At 43.1% G+C, this 17,330-nt stretch overlaps 2 protein-coding genes across 2 annotated transcripts in view; one reads left to right on the top strand and one right to left on the bottom strand.

Annotated features, from left to right (window-relative positions):
• Positions 1-1,888: 1,888 nt before the first annotated feature.
• On the top strand, positions 1,889-3,023 carry LOC119391540 (vacuolar-sorting protein SNF8). Its single transcript, XM_037659222.2, has one exon. The coding sequence runs from the start codon at positions 2,054-2,056 to the stop codon at positions 2,783-2,785; it is 732 nt and encodes a 243-aa protein (XP_037515150.1). The 5' UTR covers positions 1,889-2,053; the 3' UTR covers positions 2,786-3,023.
• Positions 3,024-6,522: 3,499 nt separating this feature from the next.
• Positions 6,523-17,330, bottom strand: part of LOC119391523 (long-chain fatty acid transport protein 4) — a 110,526-nt gene continuing 99,718 nt past the window's right edge. The window contains exons 10-12 of the mRNA XM_037659204.2: positions 17,146-17,310; positions 14,623-14,769; positions 6,523-8,349 (exon numbers count right to left, since the gene is read on the bottom strand). Coding sequence (XP_037515132.1) covers positions 8,192-8,349; positions 14,623-14,769; positions 17,146-17,310 — 470 coding nt within the window. The 3' untranslated portion in view covers positions 6,523-8,191. The remainder of the gene's footprint in view (positions 8,350-14,622; positions 14,770-17,145; positions 17,311-17,330) is intronic.

Here is a 17,330-nt window from a genome sequence, read left to right as displayed (position 1 = left end):
AGGCAAACGTAGTTTCGTCGTCTCGGCTCAGTGCAAGCTGCGATACAGTCTCAGGAACGCGTACTTAAACGATGGCGAGTGATAAACAGGCAAAAAAAGCAAAACGCACTTCCATCACGCAGTTCTGTCATAGACGCAAAAGTTAAACTATGAGTCTCAAGTTCTTCATTTCATTCCTTCTAGGAACAGCGACATTAACTGCAACATCGTGCTTTTCATGATTCAGCCGTAATTAAAAAAAACAATAACTGTGTTGTCCAACTGCAATTCGTAAATGTGTGGCTGCGAACGCAAGCCGCATGCTCACCTTTAGTTTTTCGGAACCTCGAAGAATCTTGCGGAACTCGGCCGGTCTTGAAGTATACGTGCACCGTTCCATGATGTACGAATGGTGCGTGCCGTTAACCACCACGGCGGCAAGAGCGCACAACACGCAAACACCACGAAAACTCCACACGCCGGCCAAAGCTCGCTTCATGTAACGGAACATCACGAAACTTCATATCAAGGCCGGCGACTAGGACGGGCTCCTGTATGGCGGCGACGGAGCACGGCTGACATAACGACCACTCCGATAAGTCTCAAGAGCGAGCAATGACCCGCTAACCACAACGGGAGACTTGCAGGTGTCCGCCAAGCATAGCCTCCCTGCACGGCCAGCCTGGTGCCCGCTCTCAGCACTCGCTCCATGCTACAACGGAACTTTCGAGGAATTCAAAACTAGCGTCGCGGCGCGCGCGCGGCCTCCGCGGCCGGCGCGGGGTGCACCGCTTTGCCGGCACGGCGGCAGGCTGCCATTGGCTGCTTTAATTTTGAATCTCCATGAACACTAGCGCCAATTTCACCTTCAGTTACGGCCCCTTTTAAAAGGCCGCCGAACTAGCAAATTATTCAAGATGGTGTCGGTGACGTCATCATGACGTAATTCTTTGGGACGCCGGAGCGGCAGTGTTTCCGGGTATTGCTGACGTTACGTTGGTTACGTCGCGCCATAAGTTACCCTTTAAACGCCAGTGTTGTCGACGTGCCTGTTTAAGCCCACGATGTGCACACAGATACTACACTTACGAAAACACATCAATCAACCTTGTAACGCTTCGCTCAAAGCCATAAAATACAGCATAGAATAAGTACAGTGCCTAGAATAAGTACTCGCAGACTGCTTCGCGTGAAACCGATTCCCACAACGCGTGGGATCTGCCGAATTTTTTAAGATACATATGGTTTGAAATGCCTGATGATTTCTTTCGCACGCTTTTCTAAGATGTACAAGGATTTTTTTTTCAAATCTAGAATTCATAACTGCGCTATGTAATGAAAAATTAAATCGAAAACTTGCTGGCCGGTTTCAAGCACCACATCGACCACATACTGCCTGCTTCAGCAACTAAAGTGGGACAAGGGTAGAAGCTTCTAAGTCCTACTTCCGAAATAATGAAATACCTAATTTGCTCCTCTGGCTCCTTCCAGTGCGCACGTCTGTGCCACTGGAATCACAGAGCTTCCATTTGAGATAGCTTCCATTTGAGAAACTCCAAGACTGGAACGCAAGATTGAAATAAAGGCAGAAACTGCTCTGCGTTGATAACATGACATCTGATGTTCCAATATGTTTAACAGCACGTTATGCGTGCTGTGTACTGTAATATTTGACCTCGGCCAAATGAGTTGTGTTCGACTATTCGACTTGTTCAGAGCATACTAAGTGAATGCGAGTGATGCCGGTTTATCTGGGCAATGATAGGAGGCAGCGAAAGGTAGGAAGTAGCGCAGATATTGAACTACAAAAAGCGTCCGTGTTTCTCTTCTGCTAAAACAAGACATTTTTCTAAAGTAAGTTGCTAACGCTGTAAAAGTCAGTAGTTGTGAAGTCAAATGTTGTTGAGACAAGCCAAAGCCAAAGGGCGTTACCGAAATTTTGCAGCGGAACACTGCTGCAACGGTTGCTTTCGTAGAGTCTCTGCTGAGTTTAGATTCAGTACGTGTTGACATCGACGTAGCGCAGTAAGGTAGCGGAAAAGGCTGCAGCGGAAGCTGTTTCCGAGTCATCAGAATGCGACGTCGCGTTGGTGGAGTTGGAGCCATCCAAAAGCAGCAGCTGACCCAGGCACGGTTCAAGGACCGAGGCACGGAGCTTGCCGAAGAGCAGCTGCAACAAATGACTCGGCAGATGGAGGCATTCCGTGCCAAGCTGCAGGGATTCGCCGCCAGACATAAGAACGATATCCGCAAGAACCCGCAGTTTCGGCGACAGTTCCAGGAAATGTGTGCCACGGCCGGAGTTGACCCTCTGGCGTCAAGCAAGGGCTTCTGGGCCGACATGCTTGGAGTCGGCGACTTTTACTACGAGCTTGGCGTCCAGATAATCGAAGTGTGTCTCGCGACATCGCACCGAAACGGCGGCCTAATGAGCCTCGAAGAGCTCAGGGAAAGGGTGACTAAATCTCGCAGCAGCGCCCAAAGGCAAGAAGAAATAACACAGGACGACCTACTGCGAGCCATCGAGAAGCTCAAGGCGCTGGGAAAAGGATTCCAACTCATCTCTATCGGCTGCCGGTATTTAGTTCAGTCAGTGCCTACAGAACTAAGCCTCGACCATACTACCGTTATCAAGCAGGCCGGAACTACAGGCTACGCTTCGGTGGGTTCTTTGGTGCAGGATTTGGGCTGGGACAACGATCGTGCGCAGAAGGCTCTCGAAGATCTTCTAAAGGAGGGCCTGGTTTGGTTGGACACGCAGGCGCCTAAGGAACACCTGTACTGGTTTCCCGGACTTGTTAGGTAGTTTGATAGGGCTGGTGTGCCGCTCTGCCTAGACCGTTTTGCCTTGCACGTCAATACAGGCGTTTTCTGTTGCTCGTGTGTGTGACGCTGGAATGCTGTTACAGTGCCCTATGAGCCAGTTACTTTATATTGCCACCAACGAACTACGTTGCTTGATGACAAAGTAGGGAATAAAATGTTTGCCATGCGACATGCCATTACTGTCGTATCACAGTTGCCTTTAAGAAGTGTGTGGTTGATAGTTGATGCCCTCATTTGTGTCTTGTAAACACACAATGACAAGCCATTCAACATGTTGAATGCTATTAAAGGAGCCCTGAAGCATCTATTTGAATCTGAAGTTTCTCTGTTGATGTTTTCTCGGACCTTTCTATTGCAAATGCAATGGATGGTGTAGGTGTGGTTGCAGTATGTTTAATGCCCAACCAGTCATATAACTGAGCTATTTGCTGTTTCATTGCACTTGAGTTTGTGAAGAGACTGCCTTTCATCCCGTCAGGATATCAGCAGCAGAAGCTCTAAACAAAAAACATGCAGACACTCTTCTCAGCCACTTAATAGGTACGCACAGGTTTCCTACTATTACAGTGGTTCATGCTGTCATGCAGTCCATTTAGCCGCGCTGCAGGATTCTGTCCTGCAGTTGGAATAATTAAGTGCAGGTTACAACCACTTTTTTTCTAGCTAACCATGGTTTCATGCTGGTCTGTTGGTCTTTATCTCACATAGGACCAACCGTAGTAGCTTGGTGGCTACGGTGTTATGCTGCTAGGCTCAAGAACACTGGTTCAAATTCCATTCATGGTGGAATTCATGGTGGTCGCATTTTGATGGTGGTGGAATACAAAAACATCTGTGTACTTATATTTAGGTGTACACTAGAGAACCTTGGGTGGTCCAAATTAATCCAGAGTACCCCACTATGGTGTCCCCCATACTTTTATCGTAATTTTGGCACATAAAACCCGAAGATTTTATGCATCTTGCATAAGATAGTGTAAACCACATTATTTCACATAGAACACGCAAACCTCGTGACAATATAGCACAGAAAGGACTTGCAAAAATGTCTCGGTGGTTACGCGCCACTGAATATGTGTTCCTTCTGGACTAACCCCCAAGAATGGATATTGCCATTGTAACACAAAGCGTAGGGTTATTAAAGAGATTATCCTTGATGATTGCTCAGGTTTTATGTCCCAAAACCACGATAGAGAGATTATCTTGGTTTCAGTGTGGCTGCTGTTGCTGGGTGCCACCGTGTTGATGGGCGTTTCAATGAATCCATCGAGGTTAAATGTGTGCCAAGAAAAAGTACTACTAGCAAATGGGCTTGTACAACAGCCATGTGCTGACTGAATGAAATAGTGCCAATAAGAGCACCTCTGTTTTGTGCAGTAAGCAAAATCCTACGTATAACCCGAATATATTGGCTATAGATATGCAAGGCATACCAAACCCTTAAAGGGATTCTTTTCTTCAAGAAATGAATACGCATCAACTATCCCAAATTGCGATTTTGTTACCTTAAGGTAGGTCACCACCTTAGAGAAAAAAATTTTACAGTTGCAGTCCAAAAGTTATAATTATGATTTTGGCTTGTAGGACTGATGTAAATTTAAACTTTAGAATGATGAAACTGCTAAAAATGTAAAAAACAAAATTTATAAAAATCAAAATGTGCCAAAATGTGCATGTTGCACGAACAGTCATAACTACAAAATGGTTGGCGCGATTAAAACGCAACTTGGCAGGTACGTAGCGAGGACACTATCCCGTGCATCTAAACTCCACGATCAACCCATCTCTAAGCTAAGGCACGTTATCGTAAAAAGACTGAAAAAGTTTATATTTGACAGCTTTGTTTTGCACAAAATTGGCCATAGTACAAAAAGTTACTGCTCGTTTTCAATAATTCTGCTTGAACGCACAGCTCAACATATAAAAAAATAGTACGCAAAATTGTATGTGAAAATGTTCATCAGAAGGAAAGTTACCACTGTTTGCATAAGTGTAGGATGCAAAAAATGTGATTTTGAGAAAAATGGCTTTAAAAATTTGAATTGAATGTCGATATAATAAATAAACATTCAATATGTCTGAAATTTTCTACTCATAGCTGGAGACCTCTTCTGAAGCGGCACATTCTCCTTTTGAGCGAACTAGCTCGTTTTGAGTCTCCAGCTGTCATCTACGAGTGCCAAAAAAGCTCCACGCTTGGTATATTGATTCCATAACTTGCGTTGATGCTTCTTTTTTGTCCTATACTTTGCCATATTTCACAGAGTACTATAACTGATTCCATGAAAGGCCAGAACTAAGTCCAAGAGCTCGAAGTGGTGTACGAAAAAGCACTGACAGCCGAGCGAAAACGCGGGCAACTTAAACAACAGAGCGCCGAAGCTATGTAGTGGAAATTTCCAAATAAATCGTAAAAATCATGCCCCACAAGCTTTAGAATGTACTTAGACAACTTAGCATTATGTAATATGTATAAGGAAAAACATTTATGACGACATGGCAGGTGTTCTGAAATCAGAAACATTCAGTTTCAAATGAGTCTAAGAGGGGTTGGAAAAATGGTCATAACTTTCGAACGGCTCAAGATAACTACATAATTTTTTTTTGCTAAGTATTCTTGAATATGCAAGGAGCTTGAAAATGTCGAATCCAAGAAAAATCATTAAAAAAAATGAAGGTGGTGACCTACCTTAAAGGGACACTAAAGCTAAATAATAAGTCGATGTGGATTGTTGAATTAGTGTTCCAGAAAGCTCATAGTGCTTGTTTCGTGCCAAAGAAACACTTAGTTTGGAAGAAAATCACGTTTTAGTGGTATGCATACCAATAGGTCAATTCCAACCGCCCGCCTCCGACAACGGCCTTCTGATCTAGGCACACCCGCCCTTTACTGCCGACAGCTGGCGCAACAGAGCAAGGGGCTTTATCGGAGCACAGCCCGAAGAAAATGAAACTTCTTCTCAACATCAAGTTCTTTTTTGCATGAAACACACTGATATGCACCAGTTGCATTTTATGCAGTCTTTCAATGCACTGAAATGTTCTTTTCTGTCATGGGTAGTAAGCGACAATCAGTGATGCTCAGTCCAGTGCAGCTGGGATGCAACAAAGTTTTTTTTTTGTTTTGTTTTGCAATTCAGAACATATCAGCATTTTCCTCACTCTTATCATGAAGAAATGGTTGGACACCCAAGGGTCATTGCATTCATCATTTCTAGCCTTGAAAAATGGGGTATGCATTGTAATCAAGCCCATGGTGTTCGAGCAACTACGATGAACTAAAAAAATGTGTTTTGGTAGTCCGGGATTTTTTTCACATTTTCGTTTAATTTTTATTTGCGAATACAGTAGACTCCCAATAAACGGAAATGTCTTAAACGGAGTTGCTTAAACAACTGCCTCTAATACGATTGGTTTCATGCTTCAATTCTGCACCTGTGTTCATCTCTCAACAATATTTTCCTGGTCCCTTCAAGTTCCATTTAATGAGAATCTGCTGTACTTCCATCTTCCACAGTAAGATCAGCAGGAATGAGTACAGGGTTGAAGATGTAATAAAGATGTACATGGCTGGCTACAATTGACAGATTTACAACCCGACTGTCACTGTTGTACAATTACCCAGTATTCATTTCATCAGCTTGCCTACTCCACATGGTCTCATTCATCACAGAACATGACGTCCAGCTGTGATAAAGAAAACACACATCCACAAAGTGGTATCTGTAATAGTTTTATTTTTGCTAAGTACAGAGGTTTGATTACAACAGGATGGCTTCAGCTGGTCTGGTGGTTTTTATCACAGCAGCCTAACAAAAAAAACTTTCTCTCTCTTTCAGCACTATATGTACAATATCAACACAGAAAACCCCTTGCTTAGCAAGAAACAACACTCAACTTGCTCCCTTTTTTTTATTGTAAAAAAATGTAAATGGCAAAACTGCCTTTCTCACCAAACTGCAGGCAACAGCGATAAAGAGTGCTCTCGTAATAGCAAATGCATTTTTTTTTTCCAGCACACTGCACCAACAGTTTGTCTTTGCACATAACAAAATAAAATTCTGCGACGACCAACAGCAGGTCTTAAATGCCTCATGAACAACTGTGCTCTCATATAATGATGCACTGGGCGCCTTTTATAGTAACATCTGCACCTCAGTCTGCAGCACATGGCAAAGTGTGGAAGTGCTCATGGAAGTTCTTCTTGTCTTGCAACATACAACAAGGGAGGTGCGAGGCTAATGATGTGCTACTACCACACGCGGTTGATAAAATCAATAGCCCAGCACCTCAGTGGGTTACTTTGTTATGATATGTTAGTGCCTAACGTGATGCAATACTAATCCACTTGTAATTTGCTCACTTTAAATTAGAACAGACTATTTGTCATTTCCATAGCTAAACACTTGTGATGCTTCCTTCAGAACAGATAAAACTTGTTTGTCTACATTGCATTCGGAGCCTGCTACCAGAGAATAGGCCTATAACCGCAGCAACGAACACACTGGGCACATTTGTAGGCATCCAAACGTAAGGCTGCATCTACGCTTGTCATGCAACACTACAGAAGGGCTTGTAGTACACAAAGTAGCCTGTCATAATCTCAAAGCAGCACTGGCAAGACAACAAGACAGCCTCATCACAAAAGCATCACTGTTGTAATGGAATGTGGGAGCAACAAGAAGCGGGGACAACACGCACTACTTCACAAGTAAGCATGTCTTGCTTCTGCACTAGCAGCGTAAGAGCATTAACTGCAGATTTTTCATAATACTTAAGGAGCAGAAATGGCACCGCCTTCCTTCTCTATGCAATGTGTCTGCAAACTGTGAGCAGCATTTCGACACTGTGACAACATTCTATCACATGGCATGTTATGAAAAACAGTTTACAAATAATGTGAACAAAAAAAAAGACATGCAAAAAGACAGCTGCAATCCTCCTAAACAAGTGGCCCTGCCCTCTTCTTTCCACAGTATCCCAGCATCAATTTTAACTGTGCTCTGTCACAAGATGGCAGGCTAATTGGCTTCAGAGCAAACAATTTTAAAAGCAGCAACATCAACAGGTACTATTATTTCTGCAAAACTTGTCTCATTTCCTTGTGATTTTTATTTTTTATTTTTGTGCTGCTCCTCTTCAACGTGTCACATGACCCAAATGGGCCAACCGTCACAGATCCAGTAGCACAGAAAGACAAGGCAGTCGCAGATGAAAAACAGTGTGGGCAACACCAGTGTCATGGAAAGGCCATGACTATGGCAGAAGCCAAAAGGACTTAGTTGCACAGCTGCTTCTCCAGGCTCTTCGCATGCACATATAATGTGTATGAAGCTGAGAATTTCATTGGTCCTCAAAGGGGGCAGGGTAGCATTGACTGCAGCTTTCAGACCCTTGCCTCGCCTTTCTGAATCTTGTCATAGACTTCCCTGGTGAGAGGCACGTACTCGTTAGCTGTCAGGTCAAGGAAATACATTGGGTCATCGATCATGTCAATGTCATACTGCTGCTTCTGGAGGTCCACTTTCTTGATCTTGTAGGTACCTATGTTTTAGGGGGAAACAAAGAAAAAGTGACCAAATTGTAAACTGGATTCAAATACATCAACAGTCGTGGCAAACTTATAATTTAAAAAAAAAGGCAACACTCGAAGCCAGAAAATGCAACAGTTTGGTGAAAACTACTAAAAATTTCTTGACCACTCAAGACACTGACTGTTTATTTAAAAACAAGAACTTGGAGGAGGCTTGAGCTTCGCCTTCAAGAGTAGAACGCGATAGCGTAATCGGGCCCTGTGCGCATCGCCTTCAGCCGTGCCGCAAGAAAAGGAATGTTTGTGCGCATAAAATTGGCCGTTTCTATCCTAGAATGCCTACTGCAAGTACAGTTGCAAGTGCCCGCTGTGCCATAATTCTTCCTTTTGCAAATTGGCGAAGTACCCACTATGCGTCTGTAAGGTGCCATGCGCACCTGCACACTTTGTAATGGGTGGGCAGCTTTGAACCATCCACTTGTAGTGCAACTCACATGTTTTGATGCCTGGTGCGATTGTTCGATAGTGCCACGCAATATTACATGCGTTAAGGAGACTCCTCCCACTACACAACATTCTTGTAGCATTTTTTTACGAAGCAGTTTCAAGAACTGCCGTGGCTCCATGGTAGAACAGCTGCTTGCCACGCAAGAGGCCTAGGTTCGATTCTCACTCAGACCAAAGATTTCTTTTATTTTTTATTTATTTGCAGCGATCTCAAATTTTTGCTCATGGACAACGACGATTTTTCGCTCACAACCAATGACGCCGCCGATACGTACTGCAATTTCTGCAAAACGAGCTCTTTATTGCTATCGCGTTAAAACTGCAGAAGCCCTGACAATGGGCAGTCTGCCCGATATTCATGGTTGAAATTATGAGTCGCAGACCAAAATGTTCATGACACCTGCTCATCAAATATTCATGTAGACAGCCGCGATACTGAAAAGATCAAACCTTAATTTTATCAGCGTCACTACAACAACTGTAAACAAGCATTAAAGATTACCGTAACCAAAGCTCTCAGTGCCATAGCACATGCTTTATACCTCACACTTGTCTAAAGAACGGGGGGCAATCCTAAAGTTGATTGCATGGCTTCCTTAAAGGGAAGCCCTGCAACGCTTTTTTGAGCATGGTCAGAAAACACTGCTGATCGGTAGTAGAGGCTCCCGAGAACAAGCGAGCCAAACATTATAGCACAGCACGCAGCCTAGAAATTACAATGAATTCTCAATCAGCTAAAAATCGCTCCCTCTTCTCTCTATACCCAAAGTCACCGCCATTGGCTGATTTGAGCATTTTGAGATGAGCAGTTACCGTGGTCGCCGCGGGGTGCCGCCACGTGCCCACGCGCGCTCGCGATCACACTGAAAGTCAGCCATGCATTCGGACAAAAAAAGAGAAAAGAAAGTGCTCAAGGTCATGACGTGCGCTGGCGAAGGGCCGCATCTTCATAACCCCTTGTCATCTCCCTCCCTGCGTAGCTTTCAGTGTGCTCGCTGGTACGAGAGTAGAGAGAAAGCGCTTGAAGTATGCGGCAAATCCCTGTAACTCCACTCGTACTTGACGGATTCTAAACATTTTTGCAGCATGTGATTAGTGAAGCATCATGCGCTAATAATGACACTATTCCATTATAACTCAGAAAAGTGTTGCAGGGCCCCTTTAAAGGAATACTGAACAAAAATATGAAAAAGTGGAGGAAAGCATTGTAACTGCACTTGGAAGATCCAATTATTCCTATATGCAGCGTTTGTTTCACATAGTTTTCAACAGATGTCTATAGTTTTTGAAAGTTTAGGAACACGTGCTGGTTCACGCGTGGGGTGTACACGGATTAGTGGCATCACGACTACCCATGACAGTTGGTATAGATATGTGTGCAGCACAAGGCGCTGCCAATTTCAGAAGCAAGCCTGAGCTCTGCAGCAGAGCAAAGCTCATCGAAGTGTTAAAGACAAAGAAAGTTACGTTTCTGAAGGCACCAATTTTGGCCGCAATGGTTGTGCAGCATGAATCCATATTCTTTAAAGTGAGTGTCTCATCTGCATGTGCTCACACTCTCATGCATAGCGGCACCTAAGCATTCCGAAGTGACAAAGCTGGTGGGGAAGCACAAGACATGCCAGTGAAAAGATTACAGCACAAAGCAACTGCACAGTATGTGTCATTCATTGCCATTCGTATGATGGTACGAGTGGATATTGCGGCTGATAACTAGTGGTGTTAATGATTCCCGAATGGTATGAACATGGTACTAGTATCCGACAGCAACTGCTTAGTGCAGGTACACGAGGAAGATGGAGAAGACTAGATGGAACGCCACTGCCTTGTCCATACTTTCTCCTTCAAGTACTTGCACTAAACAAACATCACATTTGGTATCTCACCCCGTGGCTGCTAGACGAGATGGCTCACGAAAACATCAATAAGTAAAACCTCATTAATTCAAAGTCACTGAGACTGTGAAAAATCTTCAAATTAAGCGAGTTTTCGAATTAACGAAACATATGAAAAGCGTGGTGCAAGGTACTTCGAATTACTGTAAGTAATCGGAGATGGTTATTTGCTGTGCCGGCCTGCTGGTCTGCGGCTCCAAGGGTAATGTTTTTCAGCAATACCCGGTCCCACTTTTGCCGCAAACCCGGGGAGACGGCGGGCCTCGCTGCTGTTAGCGAGAAAAAAGAAAGGAAAAGAAAAAAAAACCAGTCTCGTGGTCAGCTAAAATGCGCGCCTGCGGAAAAGACGTGCTTCACTGCAACACAGTGGTGACACGCGGGGAACATGTCACTTGCTCCTCGCAGCGTCAGCGAGTCATAATGCGACCATTCGCAGATTCTTTCTGGTAAAATAAAGAATTTAACCCTTTGACACGCTATGTACACAATTGTGTACACCACTTGTTTTTGCTATTTGTATTAACTAGGGGCTAAGAAAGAGCGAGATATATCGTGGTTTGGATGAATTGAACCTCCTGCATAATAAGTTTGTCTCCATTTAACTTCATTATGCATTGTACTGTTTCATATGATCACTTTGCTGATGGCACTACCATGTTCGACGAGTCATTCAACGTGCCACTTCCTGTGAGTCATGTGAAAAGTATAATTTTTCTTTGCTTAAGCTGGACATAACCAAAAATGAACTTGGAGTATATTTGTAACCTGAGATTTCATTCTATTTATGCCAAAACAGAGCATCACTTACTTTAGGATAAATAGATATGTAATTACAACTTAATTAGGATTAGTTGCTAAAATACACATAAATGAACATATTATGACATTCTTTCTGCTCCATTACACTATTGAGTGCCTTGAAACAACGTTGTACTGACTTGACACATTTACAAACAGTTCTTCATTGGTGGCGTCTGAAAAGGTTAATAATGACCAGTGTGACGGAATTCGCGATGTGTTCTGGCTGGAAAATGTGATAATTGAAGTTTTCGAACTGAGTTTTCAAAGTAGGCGTTGCAGGCAAGAACTCCGCCAGCAGTGCCAGTGCGCAAATTGCTGGAGCAACCGCCAATCGGAGGTTCGCATACATCGTGAATTACGTCAGACCGTCCTTTATTATTTTTTTTCTTTTCGGAGAAAGAATGGCCAAATCGTGACGCACTGACGTTGCCAGAGGCATGCAACATGGTGCCCGCATGTCACCACTGTGTTGCAGTGAAGCACGTCTTTTCCGCAGGCACACGTTTCAGCTTACCACGACACTGCTTTTCTTTTTTCTCTTCTTTTTTTGTGCCGGCAGCAGCGAGGCTGGGGTGCTTCAGCTGTCACTCATTGGTATCGCTACAATGCACTGCCTCGCGGCTCCTAAGGGCCGTTGTTTCCGCGGATTTGCGGAAAAATCTGAATCGGGAATTGGCACATGGCAGCCAAAGTTTTCGAATGAACCGGGCTGGTGCTGACCGCCGCTTGAAATTATCCACTCAAATTTACATTGCAAAATACGGGACAGCAGAAACCCTTCCAATTAGGGGGATTTCGAAATAACCGAGTTCGAATTAATGAGGTTTTACTGTATTTCCCAGTAATATCTGCCCTGAAACTATGCTTCATTTGTAATTTTCAGAGCCCTAGCTTTTTGGGGGGACTTAAACCCTTGGTGGCAAAATTTTTATTTGGTACATTTTGATTCCCTGCATGAGCAATGTTAGTTCTGCAATTAGTGACAAATGCATTGGTGGAAACCATCAGGCTTATTTCAAGAGTTAACTAATGGCCCATATCAGCACAGTGGAAAGTGCCAAGTTAATCCAGCACAGCTAATGGAATTACTTGAAACAGTCTATGATACCTACATGGCAATAATAATCTGCACATCCATTGTACTTCCCTTCTAACGTAAGTGATGCTTTATAAAACTAGAAAATAGGACAATTTTGTAAGCTATGACATCAGCAAATGCAACAGGCCTACATACAAGTTCCTGGAATTAAATTTTTTGTTGGTTTGTTTTTAGCCATAAACCTGTGAAGCAAACTAAAAAAAATTGCTTCAACCTACAGCCATAATGATTTGTGTTGAATTCATGGAACAAGATGTACTCTAAGCTCACAGTGCCGCAAGCACACAGCACACATTATTCCTTCCATTAGAAAAAAAAACAATTTTCTCTCATGCTTTTTCAGACTTCACTGTTTGCTTCATGTGGTTGTAACTACATAAAAAAAAATCGAGCCCCTCATTATTCTCGCTCATTACATAGCAAGGGACTCGATAATGGCTTTCTTGACACGATGAGGGTGGATATGAAGGGTTATATTAGCCAGCTGCCCACTAGGTTCACATACTATGCGATGTCTACAACTGGAAGGATGCTGTTGTGATGGCAAACACTCCTATGTGTAACCTTGATGCGGAAATCTAAAGTTCAGGGGAAGACTGGCACAGCAATAGCTTCACCATAAATCATGGCACTTGCAGTGCAGATGATGTCTGCTTGGCAACCACCTAAAGCTAGTTGCCTTTGCATCCATCTTTATTTCCCTCATTTTCTTTAACATTGCTATATTTAAAAACAGAACAGCGATTCAATATCCCCATGCTTTACCCATTTTCAGTGCTTGCTTGCTTTTTTGAGTGTGACAAAAATTTAGCCCCTCTCATTCAGTAATTTTTTTCTTCCTCAGAAAATACGCAAGAGCTTCAGGCTACGCAGTATAAGTAAAATTCATTAAAGAGGCCCTGCAACATTTTTTCAGCATGGTCAGAAAATGCTGCCGATCGGTAGTCGAGGCTCCAGAGAACACGTGAGCCAAACATGATAACGCAGCACGTGACCTGGGATTCACAATAAATTCTCAGTCAGCTAAAAAGCGCTTCCTCTTCTCTCGACAAAAATGATGCTTACGGCGTCGCTGCCACTGGCCACGTCATTGGCTGATTTGAACATGGTGCGCTCGGTAGTTACTGTGGCCTCCGCGGGAGGCCGTCACTTGCCAGCGCGCGATTGCACTGAAAGTACGCGGCGCGTTCTAAGGAAAAAGAAAAGGTGCTCAAGGTCACAAGGCGTGCGTGACGTACCTTCTTCCCCCGTGCCACCCCTCCCTGCTTAGCTTCTAGCGCTTTCGTCCGGACGAAAGAAGAGAGAAAGAAATTAGAGCATGCAACTATTCTTTGTAACTCTGCTCGTACTGGACAGATTCTAAAAATTTTTGCGGTGGTCGATTTGTGAGGAAATAAGCTCCTTTAATGAAGCCATTCCAAGGCCACTTAGTGTTGCAGGGCCCCTTTAACATAAAGAAGCCTTTTAGTGCTGCTAAAAGGTGTAGTTTTGATCTCGTTCTAGTTATTACTAGTATATTTTCTCATATTACATTCGGGCAACTATAATTATGGTTTCGGTCAACGCTGCATGATTGATCTAAATGTCACAAGACCTTTTTTTTATTGCCAGTTGGGGTTTTTGCATAGATGTTTTTAATATGACAACTCTCGGTTATAGAACCATTTTTTTACATTCTGCCCTTATCTCAATGCAATGCAAATGCCATAATCAGAAACAATTCTTCAACCTCATGCTCAGCATCAAAACACCATGGCTGCTCAGTCACTGTGCTTAGCCATTACGCTAAGTCATTTTGACTGGTCATTAGATGGAAACAATTTGGGCAAAACAAGAGGAAATGAAAACCACAAGTTACATAACGAACAGCGGGATTTTAAGCTACTCCATTCAAGAAATTCATAGTGCACAAGACAAAGGCATGTGCACTGCTTCAGCATGTAATGACAAAGTTACGATAAATTGTTTGGGTCTGTTCTCACCTGTTGCTTCCAGATCCTTCACCACACGAATAAAGAGAGGTATTGCGTAAGCAGGGAGGGCATTTCGTACATCCCGCAAGAAAGTCTTGAGGTCAAGCTTGCCTTCCGGATCACAGATTGCAGCCATACCAGCCTTGCCTTCAGACCCTGGTCAAATGAAATGCACAAAAAATGTTACATTAAGAGGAAGAACACAGCTATATGTTCACATAAATGTTGCATCATCTGATATCATGACCACCTCACCTGACCTGAACGAAGAACTTAATACTTTTCACTCAACATACCTAACAGCTTACTGAACAATGGGAGCAGCACAAATTATTGACCTCTGGACGAATTATTGAGCTCCTGTTGGTACTTCTCGCCTTCCACAGTGTGCACTAATAGTGAAGGGTGTCTGTGATACGAGCCCAGTAGCATTAAAGGCAGCGACAACGAAAAGGAAGAACTGAGCTGCTTTTACCTTGCTTACAGTGATCATAGCCTCTGCCACACCTCACTTCTATGCTTAGGTGCATGAAGACAGCATGAGCAAATAACTCAGGCTGACGACATCGTGTCACCAATTGTTATCGATGTTTCTCGTGAGCAAGTTCCGTACGCCTCTACATAAGACATCACAAAGCATTTACTCATAATCAAGTTAATCAAATGTTCCCATTATATTTTCTTGACTGCCCTTATATTTAGTCGTGCAATTTGTGCACATTCCCCCCTCTTATCTTGGGGCTTAAGAATGACGTATGCAAATTGCGTGAGAATTTTGCAAACACATCCTCAGTAACACGTACTAAGGTCATGGTACACAATATATCGCATTTACTTGATTGTAGCTGAAAAATCTTCCGACTAACTGAAAATATCGCCTTACCAAAAGTGGCAGTAAATGACGATACATGCCAATAAATTGACACAGTGATAAACCACCATCCCAGAATGTTACTTCGTTAACCTATATGGGACGATAGGACATATATACCTCCCACCTATGGCACAATTTCAAGTCGATTTCTTTTGTTTTAAACTTGTAATGGAGCTTTCGTAGTGCAATTTTTAAATTATTAGGTGAACTTTAAAATACCTTTTCTCGACTCTGCTACATGGCACTCGATTTAGGGGACATTCGGGAAGTTGGTGTTTACTTTTTACACCGAAGAAGTGATTGATGAGACTTTTCTATTATCCCTTCAAGGCCCTCCATATGACAAGGAAGTAGTAGTACTTAATGTTATGCATATTTCTACACTACTGATACATCCATGCGTAACAGACTGCGCTATTTTGTGAAAGTCACAATTGCATTTTTTCATGAGGTCTCGCTTATTGCATGAAAATTGGTTGAGCCTAGCTCTGACACCATCTATGAACAACTCGTTTTCTCTTTTTGCATGTCGCATCGTTATAGGGATAGCCTACAATTTACAAATTATTATATACAACATATTGTAACCACAAGTAGCCATGACAGGTGCAAGACTTGCGTATTCCTCTGGTGACCTCGTCGCCGTCTTTGTCCAACCTCCACAATAAACCCCTACTTATCATTAGCCAATATCTTTAGTGAATCTTGCAATTTTTGCATTCATACAAGAGGACACTTCCTAGGAGGTACTAGATTTATCCTTCAGCATTCCAGACAATTCTAGAAGTGCAGTGTTTAGTTAAAAGGATCATGATATACTTACACATTGCCTGACTATGGAGTCTAGGCCAGGGAATTGTTGTAATTATGTTTCGACCACCAGTACTTTTTTAAGTGGATGCACGTTAGTGAGATTTTAATGTACACAATGATTCCCAGGTAGGGAGTTTCTGCATGAATTTTTTTCTGTACGTGGCCCAAAGTATGCGTGCGATGTTGTGAGTGCACTGATCTCCACAATCCTGCCTTGTACACGTGCTGCAGGGCATTACAGGGTGCACAAAATATGCTTGTAAAAGTTTTTTTTTTTCTTTCAGAAATGAGGGGGAAAATTTAGAAGTGTGCAAATTAAACGAGTCTTAAAATTACACACAGTAAATACGGTAATTCTCTCTAGAGTGTAGTGTACTCTACCACATGGAGGCACCAAGAAGTCTGTCCTTTAAATTAATGCACACTCCAAGCCATGTTTCGCCACCATTGACTGCTTGCAGCTTCAAGTTAATAATAACTGTTGGGGTTTTACATCCCATAACCACGATATGATTATGAGGGATGCCATAGTGGAGAGCTCCAGAAATTTCAACCAACCGGGGTTCATTACCGTGCGGCTAAATCTAAGTACACGGGCCTCCAGCACATCGCCTCCATCAGCTTCAAGTTTTCCAACAATACCATTATAACCAGGACATCATTGTGAAGTGGGGAGAAAGTGGTCCAGCTAAGTGGAAATAGAGCAGAGTTGAGCTATTCTCGCAAAGTGTTTACCATTTTGCCATTCTGCCACAGCGTCACAAATGCAACCTACCTCCCCTCTTCTCGCACACAAAAAGAAAGAAATAAAAAAGGAAGGAGAAAGAAGTGGCACCCCAGCTGACCTGGAATCTCGACTCCATAAATAGCACAGTCTGTTAGGCCTGCTATCCTTGCAACAACTCCTTCCACCTCCGATGTAGACACATTTTCTCCCTTCCAGCGGAAGGTGTCACCCGTCCTGTCCTTGAAGAACAAGTAGCCAAACTCATCCATGACAAGCAAGTCTCCTGAAAGGCAAAAGAAAAAC

The sequence above is a fragment of the Rhipicephalus sanguineus genome, chromosome 1 (genome assembly GCF_013339695.2).
Source record: "Rhipicephalus sanguineus isolate Rsan-2018 chromosome 1, BIME_Rsan_1.4, whole genome shotgun sequence".
NCBI classification, from domain to species: domain Eukaryota; kingdom Metazoa; phylum Arthropoda; class Arachnida; order Ixodida; family Ixodidae; genus Rhipicephalus; species Rhipicephalus sanguineus.
This window is presented reverse-complemented; position numbering and strand designations above follow the sequence as displayed.

Coding starts and splice junctions, on each gene's coding strand:
- LOC119391540 (XM_037659222.2), top strand. CDS start 2,054: ATGCGACGTCGCGTTGGTGGAGTTGGAGCCATCCAAAAGCAGCAGCTG.